This window comes from Cenococcum geophilum (genome assembly GCF_001692895.1).
Source record: "Cenococcum geophilum 1.58 unplaced genomic scaffold K441scaffold_1, whole genome shotgun sequence".
Taxonomy (NCBI): Eukaryota; Fungi; Ascomycota; class Dothideomycetes; order Gloniales; family Gloniaceae; genus Cenococcum; species Cenococcum geophilum.
In genome coordinates, this window is record NW_027137559.1 from 765066 (window position 1) to 775606 (window position 10541).

The 10541-nt window shown below is 47.5% G+C and overlaps 1 protein-coding gene across 1 annotated transcript; it reads left to right on the forward strand.

Annotated features, from left to right (window-relative positions):
• Positions 1–616: 616 nt before the first annotated feature.
• Positions 617–8905, forward strand: K441DRAFT_701896 (glycosyltransferase family 5 protein; the record flags this gene model as incomplete). The annotated part of the gene is made up of 14 exons (XM_067653374.1): positions 617–976; positions 1026–1397; positions 1488–1525; positions 1573–2126; positions 2177–2350; positions 2404–2938; positions 2988–3435; positions 3487–4634; positions 4666–7057; positions 7105–7275; positions 7328–7478; positions 7531–7832; positions 7884–8244; positions 8297–8905. 14 exons carry the CDS (start codon positions 617–619, stop codon positions 8563–8565), a joined length of 7275 nt encoding a protein of 2424 aa, XP_067510215.1. The 3' UTR covers positions 8566–8905.
• Positions 8906–10541: the final 1636 nt, after the last annotated feature.

Genomic DNA, 10541 nt, shown 5'->3' on the forward strand with positions numbered 1-10541 from the left:
GCGAATTCCACCTGGACCTGCTGTTTTGAAGGGGGGCCCAGGTGGAACACTGACACTACCTGGTTGATCGATTCTGCCCTCCTTCGAGATATTTTTGACACGTTCTCCCTATCACGTGATCCAATTCAACGTCAACTATGAAGCCTTATATATTGGCCATAGTATCTACAGGCGCGCTCCTTTCTGGCGAATCGCCTTCTCCTCTGTAAGCCAAAAAAGCCAGGTCTCTGCCAGGTGGACCCAAGCGCCGCTAACTTCGTGATAGTATGATCAAGACTGCATGACTCTCTGGCCCCCTTGGTAACCCATGCAACCACCAATTTCGGAAACCCCCATGGTTTGAAGCTTGGAGCTGAATTTGCAGATGCTGTCAGCCTTAGACCGCCTGCTGCTATCAACTGTGGATCCAGTGGTGGTACGTTCCAACCCTTTTATTATTCTTCTAGTGCAGCCTTGGGGTTCCCAAGACTATTGTTTCTTCCTTCCACCTTCTTTCGTTTTATTCTTTCTATCATTTCTTGGTATATGAATAATTTGTGGATGGGACGAGTTGACTGATATCTGCCTCGGGGGGGCCTTCTTTCGTTCAATTGTGATAAGGAAACCAGTGGGGAAGATGAAACTTCAACAGGGCCCTTGGCAGCTCTTGTTACAGCTGTTACTGATCCCAATAGCTAGAGCTCTGATCTACGACCCGGAGCAAGTCGGGTTCAACCTCAACGAAAACAAGACCGCAACAGATCCTTTGGATTACTGGGGGGAGTGGCCGAATCATGAATATTATCCATCACCGGCCAACTGGCGAATGCCATTCTACTCGCTTTTCCTGGACAGATTCGTGAATGGCGACCCGTCGAATGATAATGCCAACGGTACCCAATTTGAGCATGATCCCCTCAGCAACCAACTTCGGCATGGAGGAGACGTCAGGGGTCTCATGGATAGCTTTGACTACTTGCAGGGAATGGGTATTGAGGTGCGGAACAGCTGGGAAATTCTACAATTATAACACTGACGAATTTCAGGCACTCTATATTATCGGAATGCCGCAGATCAACCTCCCTTGGTCGTATGATGGCTTTTCTCCGGTCGACCTTACCCTTCTTGATCACCACTTCGGTAACATTGATGACTGGAGGGCAATGATTTCAGAGGCCCATCGACGAGGAATGTACGTCGTGTTGGAGAATACCTTTGCGACTATGGGAGATCTCTTGGGTTTCGAAGGCTTTTTGAACGTGTCGACCCCCTTCGACCCTCAAGAACACAATTACGTCTGGAAGGACACCCGGAGATATCATGACTTTGCGCCTGGTAACACCTATCTCGAGAAATGCGACTATCCTAGGTTTTGGGGAGCCGATGGGAACCGGGTGTTGAACACATCGCATCTCTTGGTCGGATGCCGTGACAGCGAGTTTGATCAGGTGCGTGCCCTTCTCGATGCTTAAATAATTACCGCAAAGGTCTAACACATTCTACGGCAGTATGGAGAAGTCGCTGCCTTTGGTAACTACCCGGAATGGTACGTTCTCTTACCCATGAAAGCAGCCCACTTCTGACTTTTCACAGGCAAAAGCAAATATCTAAATTTGCTTTCGTGCAGGACCGTCTCCGCGAATGGCGCACCGATGTGCGCGAAAAGATTGAACACTTCTCTTGCATGGCTCTGAATATGCTTGATTTCGACGGCTTTCGCATCGACAAAGCCCTTCAAGTTACTGTGGACGCTCAGGGCGAATGGTCCAACTACATGAGAGAATGCGCGCGCAAACTCGGCAAAGAAAATTTCTACATTCCAGGAGAAATCGTGGCAGGCAATACCCTTGGGGCGGTTTACATTGGAAGGGGTAAGGAGCCTTCAATGCAGGTCGAGAATATCACGGAGGTCCTCACGTTTACCAACGAGACCGATCCAAAACTCTTCATACGAGAACCGGAGAAGGCTGGTCTCGATGCGGCCGCATTTCATTATACCATCTATCGTGCTCTCACTAGATTCCTCGGGCTTGACGGTATATACGCAGCTGAAGGCGACCCACCTGTAAACTTCGTCGAAACTTGGAATACGATTCTCCAGACGAACGACTTGGTCAACGCCAACACCGGGAAGTTTGACCCCAGACGTGAGTACCCTTTGAACCTTCTTTAAAACTTCAACTGACCTTATTCGAAGATCAAATCGGGGCCTCCAACTTTGATGTGTTCCGCTGGCCCTCAATCAAGAATGGAACCGAGAAGCAAAATCTTGGAATCTTCATCGTATCACTACTTTTTCCAGGAATTCCTCTGATCAATTGGGGCGAAGAGCAAGCTTTCTACATTCTCGAAAATACCAACGCCAATTATGGTGAGGCATCCAAGAGTACTACCGAATCGCACTGCGCTGATACATTTTTGTAGTCTTTGGCAGAAGCCCAATGTCTTCTAGTAACGCTTGGCAAATTCATGGATGCTACAAGGTCGGATCAGTCAAATATGCCAACTTCCCGATCGAGAGCGCTGCCTGGGGCTGTCTCGACGACAACGTCAGCCTTGATCATCGAGACCCTTCCCATCCTATACGAAACATCCAAAAGGTCATGTTCGAGATGCGCAAAAACTATCCAGTTTTAAACGACGGCTACTATCTTCAGCAATTATCGAACCAGACGTATCAGATCTTCCTACCGGGCAGCAATCATACTCCCACAGAAACAGGTATGTGGAGCATTTATAGAGCGGCCTTCTTCGGTATCCAGGACTTTGATGGCATCGGCCAGGGCAACCAGGGTATGTGGTTCGTCTACCAAAACGATAAGCGCGATACCAACTACCAATTCGACTGCTCGGACCCGCAGAAGGCGTTGATTTCTCCATTTGATGAGGGGACGATAGTGAAGAACCTCTTTCCACCATTCGATGAGTACATGCTAGAAAAGGGGCCCGTGAAGCTCAGGTATGCACTCCTATGCGACATATTTGTATCCAAGCTGACTCCATCGTAGCATCGGTGGCTCGAAAGAATTCAATGGATGTCTTCGGGAGCTCTCCATACCCGCATGGGGTTACAAAGTGTTGGTTCCAAAGAATAATTGGGTTCGTCCGTCGCCATCTATCACGAAATTTGTTCCCGGTCATGATTACAGAATTATGTCTGCCAATCCTTCTGGTAGTCATGTTCAAATTGAAATCCACTTCTCCGACGAAATGGACTGTGACGACGTCACCCGAAATATACACATTCGATCCAGAACGGGAGATGGGTCGACCGCGCAGATTGACTCGGGAAGCGTCCAGTGCCGAATTGCATCTCCCGATCCTGATCAACCCAAGTGGGTCGGAGCTCCTCAGACGGCGTGGGTATACTCTGCAGATCTAATTGACTTGTCCCATGGGCTTCATGACATTTCTATAAACAATGTCACCACAAGAGATGGGAACGCCAGCACCAATGTGAGCCGAGAATTCACCCAATCAGAATTACGATGCTTACTTCTGTTCTAGGCGGTCGATCACTTCTACCTTCGCGTGGGCGACCACAACAATCCTATGGTCTTCCCTAGGGAAGCGAACTACTCCGTGTCTCTTCTCAACAATAACAACGGGAAGCTGACCGTAACCCACGCCGCTGCGGGCGCTGATAAATGGAGATATACGTTGAACTGGGGCACATCATACAGCGATTGGATGGAATACAAGGGGGGAACCGACACCCTCGGCCCTCGCGTTTGGAATGGCACGAAAGCCCAAGAATGGGAGGGAGACCACGTCATCGTCCAGTACTGGTCCAAGATAAGCGGAAGCAGTGATCATGTTCAACATAGCGATGCTAGATGGGCGAACAAGCCACCTAGGCGCTTTCCCCATCTGTTTGTGGTAGGCCCTTGGAATCAGCATGGCTTTGATGCTGGGCTCAAGAACGAGATGAAACTCAACCAGAAGAGTGGTCGATGGAACTTCAACTACATGACCGAGTGGCCCGCTCAAACATCTCTCAGCGTATGGGGCATCAATCCTGACGGTCAACCAGATCAGACTGAAATTTTTGGCGATATTGACGGAGACAATATCCTCGACCGTCTTCCCTTGAAGACATTGTTGGGCAACTACATCAACATCACAAATCCTCCTGAATCGCCCCATCTGGCCTATCTCATCTCACTCAATGATGCCACGCTTCGATACGAGTTGCTTCCGGTGGGTAATCGGTGGGCGCAACTTGCGCTCTGGATCTTACTGGCACTGATTCCCATTCTTACTGCCACCGCCGCAGTCTGGGCGTACCTCAAATCCTTCTATGCAGTGAAGTTCAATCAGATAGGTGTCTCTAACAAGGCTAATATCATTCCACTTCGTGTTCGACGTCAGTTCCGCCGGATCCAAGAAACTGTGTCTCGAGACCGTCCACCGGTCCCCAAGAAACTGGATGGCCTGGGTCTGCGAAACGTCTCCTATAACAACTCTATGCTCGATGTCGGTGCAGTGGCTGGACGACGAACCCAGGGCAACATCTTGGATGCTGACGCGGGAGCACCTGATAGGCGCACGGTTCTGATTGCTACAATGGAGTACGATATTGAAGACTGGGAGATAAAGATTAAGATTGGTGGCTTGGGTGTTATGGCTCAATTGCACGACTCTTCATTTCTCCCGTTGAGATAGATTTGCTAACATTGTTTGCAGGATGGGAAAGAATCTTGGTCACCAAGACCTGATCTGGGTCGTCCCTTGTGTGGGTGGGATCGACTACCCAGTTGATTACCCCGCGGATCCCATGGAGGTAACAGTCCTTGGCAACTCTTATTCGATTGATGTCCAGTACCATGTCCTTCGCAACATCACATATGTCTTGCTTGATGCGCCGATTTTCAGGCAACAGAGCAAGTCAGAACCGTACCCGCCAAGGATGGACGACCTCGATTCCGCCATCTACTATTCAGCCTGGAACTCTTGCATTGCGCAAGCAATTCAACGGTTTCCTGTGGATCTCTATCATATCAATGACTACCACGGTGCTATAGCGCCTCTACACCTCTTGCCCGGCACCATTCCTTGTTGCTTGTCTCTACACAACGCAGAATTTCAGGGCTTGTGGCCGTTGAGAACTAAGACCGAGCGTGAAGAGGTTTGCCGAATCTACAATTTGGACCCCGAGATTGTGGAAAAGTATGTCCAATTCGGCGAAGTCTTCAACCTTCTTCACGCTGCTGCCAGTTATCTGCGTGAGCACCAAAAGGGCTTCGGGGCGGTGGGGGTCTCCAAGAAGTATGGAAAGCGCTCTTATGCACGCTATCCCATCTTCTGGGGCTTAAAAGAGATTCAAGCCTTACCTAATCCCGATCCTAGTGATACCGCCGAATGGACTCGTGGCGAGAAACAAGCCGAAGCGGTTGTCGACCCTGTTTTCGAAGCGGGTCGTGCTCCTCTGAAGCGGCAAGCACAGGAGTGGGCCGGGCTCACACAGAATCCTCAAGCTGAGCTTTTCGTCTTCGTTGGCCGTTGGTCCATGCAGAAGGGTGTGGATCTTATTGCGGACGTCTTCCCATCAGTTCTCGAGGAGAACCCTAACGTTCAGTTAATCTGCATTGGTCCAGTCATCGACTTGTACGGCTCTTTCGCCGCTCTCAAACTTGGGAAGATGATGGATAGGTATCCTGGACGAGTATTTTCAAAGCCAGAATTCACTGCACTTCCGCCGTATATTTTCAGCGGTGCTGAGTTCGCCTTGATTCCCAGCAGAGACGAGCCGTTTGGTCTCGTGGCTGTCGAATTTGGACGAAAAGGCGCTCTTGGTGTTGGTGCCCGAGTAGGTGGTCTGGGCCAAATGCCTGGCTGGTGGTATACAGTGGAATCCACCACAACCAAGAATTTGCTCCACCAGTTCAAATCTGCCATCCATGAGGCCCTGGCATCGAATACGGAGGTCCGTGCCATGATGCGTGCTCATTCGGCGAAACAGCGCTTCCCCGTTCAACAATGGGTTGAGGATCTCGAGACTCTTCAATCCACCGCGATTGAGAAACATTGGAGATACGCCTCTGCTCGTGGGGAACGGAACTCCCTCATTTCTATACCAAACAGGCCGAGCGGTGCCAACACGCCTATATTCGGTGCTCGATCGAGAGCCAACAGCAGAGCACCGAGCATCGCCCCGAGCACTGCAACAAGTAGGGCTCCATCCCCAGAGCGACAGGAACCCCAGCCAGGCGGTCTGAACCGAATGTCAAGTGTTCTGGGTCCAGGACACAGATCCAGAGGCCGGCCGTGTCAAACTCCTCTGACCGTCGTCACCCAGGCTGATGAAATGAGTACCAGTGGTGAGGACAACGATATGTCCGAGGCTGGTGAAGATGGAAGCTTCACCCCGAGAAGGAGTCGCAGTCGGAGTCGTGGTAGAGCTCAAGCCGGATCACGATCACGGCGAATGTTCATTGGCCATGATAACAACGATCAAACTCTCGCCCGGCTTACCGCTCATCTCCAAACTCAAGATTTCTCTCTGGAGCACTCTCCAATCCCTCCTTCACCGCGTGGATATCAACCTTCCCCGTTGCTTTCTGACCAAGGAACTCCCTCTCTTGGCTATGAGGAGCACTTGCTCAATCCACCCCTCTCCATCGATCACAGCAAGAATAGGAGCTCACTCAGTTTGACAGGAGTTGTAGCCGAAAGGCACGACTATAACCTTCAAAAGGTCGAGCCATTCTTCACGGATCCCAATAAAGAGTATTATAAGGCTTTTGAAAAAAAGCTGGACGACCTCAACGGCAAGAGCTCCGAAAGCCAGCTGTGTATTGAGGATTATTTGGAGAAGAGTGAGAAGCAGTGGTTCAATCGCTACCGGAATGCTAAACTGGGCAAGTCCCCAGCTGCCACACCTGCCGGCTCCATTTTCCGATCTAAGAGTCCTGAGCCCTTGTACGGTCAAGACGGCGGGTATAGTAATAGCAATGACAACCAGGGACTCGTGAACCAGTTCCTCATTGACAAGGATTACGTCCCACCAAAGGGATTGAAAGGATTCCTCCTTCGCAGGATTGGGGACTGGCCCTTGTACTCTATCCTTCTAGCATTTGTGCGTATCTTCTAATCCCCTTGAACAGACTGACCTGACGTTCTCAGGGCCAAATTATCTCAGCAAACTCATATCAAGTGACTTTACTCACGGGAGAAATCGGTCAGACTGCTGAGAAGCTGTACATTGTCGCTACCATTTACCTCTTCGCCTCAATTATGTGGTGGTTTATGTTCCGATCCTTGAAGTCGATATACGTCCTATCGACTCCGTTCGTGGTAAGTTATCCTTCCTGCATTGTTATCTTTCAATTTTACCTGACAGAATTAGTTCTACGGAGTAGCATTTTTATTGATCGGTCTCGCTCCCTACGTGCACGACGAGTCCGGCAGGGGTTGGACGCAGAATGTTGCCACAGGTTCCTACGCTGTGGCGGCCTCCAGCGGTTCGGTCTTCTTTGCGTTGAACTTCGGTGACGAGGGTAAGTCTAAGTGAACCTCGATTTCTTGGCCTGCAATTCTAATTTTCAATAGGTGGTGCTCCTATTACAAGCTGGGTGTATCGTGCCTGTGTCATTCAAGGCACGCAACAAATCTATATGGTCGCTCTGTGGTATTGGGGTTCGAGGTTGGCCAAGATCTCAGGCTCAGGCGGCTCTGGAACTAGTTTGATTGAAACCAATCCTGTCCTCATGACTGCCATTGGTGTCGGTATTGCGATTCTCATATGGACCGTGGGATTTGTCCTTTGGGCAGGTCTACCAGACTACTACCGACAGGCCCCTGGTTCAGTGCCTTCGTTTTACCGGACACTAATGCGCCGAAAGATCATAGTGGTGAGTATTACTTATAGTCAAGCTTACGGAGTATGCTGACAGCGTTATTAGTGGTTCTTCTTCATGGTCCTCATTCAAAACTACTGGCTTTCGGCACCGTACGGCCGCAACTGGCTCTATCTCTGGTCCAGTCAACACGTTCCCGCTTGGCAAATGGCCATCGTCGTTGCAGTCTTCTTCCTCGGAGTCTGGGCGGCCTTTCTGTATCTCTTTAGCATCCTATCTTCTCGCCACTCGTGGATCTTGCCCATCTTTGCCATCGGCTTGGGTGCCCCCAGATGGTGCCAAATGCTCTGGTCTACGTCCAACATTGGCCAGTATGTGCCGTGGGCTGGTGGTCACGCCGCCAGTGCCTTTGCTGGGCGAACCTTATGGTTATGGCTTGGCGTGCTAGATGCTCTACAAGGCGTAGGCAAGTATTCCCGAATGCCCCATGTCAAGCATCGTATTAACCTCATAATAAGGCTTCGGGATGATCCTCCTCAACACCCTCACTCGCTTCCACATTGCTTTCACCGTCATCGCCGCCCAAGTCATCGGATCCGTCGCTACCATCCTGGCACGAGCTACCGCCCCCAACAAGATCGGACCTGGGGATGTCTTTCCCGATTTTTCCGCGGGCTTTGGAGATGGTCTATCAAATCCCTGGTTCTGGATTGCCCTGGTTTTCCAACTGTCTATCAACGNCATGTGTTTCTTCTTCTATCGGAAGGAGCAACTGGCTAAACCGTAAATATCCTGTGTGGTTCTATTTGTTTCGTGTTTCGCTTAAAGGAGGTCCTCGTCTTTGATTATTGATGGTGTAAAGGCTCAGGCAACGGGACTGGGTCTATTGGTAGCCTATATACGAGAATTCAAAGCTAGGGAAGAAAGGGTTTGTGGTAGCCAAAGTATCTATCCACAGCGCCAGGCTGGCTCGTTCTAAGCGAACTAATTAAAGCCCCGTAGATAGGACAGGGATAGCTACTAAAAAGTAGCTAATTATAGTAGGATCTTTAGAAGGAGGTAACTAGTAGATAAATATCAGGGAGTAAAAGGATAGAAATAAATTATAAATTAGATAGGGATAGGCGTTAGAATTTTTATAGTCTTTTCTATTTTTTTACTAGCTAATAGTTACTAGTAACTTAGTATTTTGCTAGGGAGCTATAAACCCCTAAGATATAGTTAAATCTCTTTATTACAATATCGGGTATATAACGATATTTATATTACAATCTATACCTGTAAAGGCTTAGTCAAAAGAACAGAATCTATTGGTAGCCAGTGAACGAGAATCCCAAGACGAGGACTAGAAGAAGGTCGAGGAAAGGACACGTCTATATACATGGTGCCAAGGCTCGGCTCGGCCGGGCCCCTGACTAGGGTCTGTAACAGTGCTATAACAACACCCCTTAATCAACCCTTTTTAGTGGAATATTACGGTAATCTAACTTTTGACAGTATTGTTAAGTACCTACTAACAATATCGGTATAAGCAGATTATAATTTGTTAGATTTGGCCTTTGCTTACCGTAAGTTCAGCCATTAAATCTATTACACTATGTTAGCGACTCAGTCAATCGAGGCACGAGTACGGCAAGAGGGACGCGCAAGCCTGTACGATTGGATTGTCTATAAACGAGAATCCAAAGCTAGAGAAAGGAAAGGAGAAGAAGAGTAGCGCCGACCGAAGTAGAGTTCTTTTATGCGGTCCTCTAGTTACGTGACCGTAAAGTTCTACCAAGTTCTACTAACCAAGTTCTGCCATTTTCTGCTAGTGCTATAATATTACCCCCCCTTTAGTAAAGCCTACACTTAGGCTTTATATATCTGTATTACACCTATAGGGCGTTTTTATCCTTATATTCTTCTAGTAGCTTATTATCTTTACTATATTAATACTTTATTTACTTCTCTAGGTACTTTAGGGGTCCTAATTTATTAGGGTAATAGCTATAGAATTTTTAAAGCTTATAGGGATCGCTAATAAAGTTCTATATAGGATACTAGATAGTATCTAGGTTATAGCCTTTATAACTAACGTAGTACTTTAGCGTTTTCCTTACTAGTTTATAGGCTAGTATTTCTTTAATTTCCCTATTATTGTCGCCATTAACTTAAATTAGTAGGGGAGGTTTGTTCTTTTATCTAGGTAATAGGTTATCTATAGCTTTCTATAGCTTATTTAGCAAAAATATAAGGTAAACCTTTATTAAATCTGGGATCTTTACCCTATATAAGTTAACTATTTTCTTAAGGACTTTATATAGTCCTACTATTTAATAGTCTAGTTTATAGCTAGGCTATCCTATCTCTTAGCTCTTTATTATAACCTAAACTATATTATTTATAGTAAAGTTAGGCTCGTGTTTATACTTTTTTACCTACTATTTTATTAATTTCTAAGCCTTTTCTAGGTTTATACAGGCTACCATCTAGGCTTCTTTTAAGCGCTTAGCGTACTACTAAGCTTCCTTATAAGATAGTTTTTCGCGTACGGTTTAGGGTCCTTTTGGTCTATCCTAGTTAAAGCTTATATAGAATAAGTAGTCTATTTCTAATTAGATAGGGATAAATCCTATAAAGTTATAAGGTAAGGTTGTTTAGGTATAGTCTATTAAAGGTAGTAGTTTAGCCTAATTATCCTAAAAGTAGTTAATAAAAGGCCAAAGTCTTTAGTCTAAGTATTAATTTATAATCTCCGTCTAACCGTCTATTTAGGGGCAG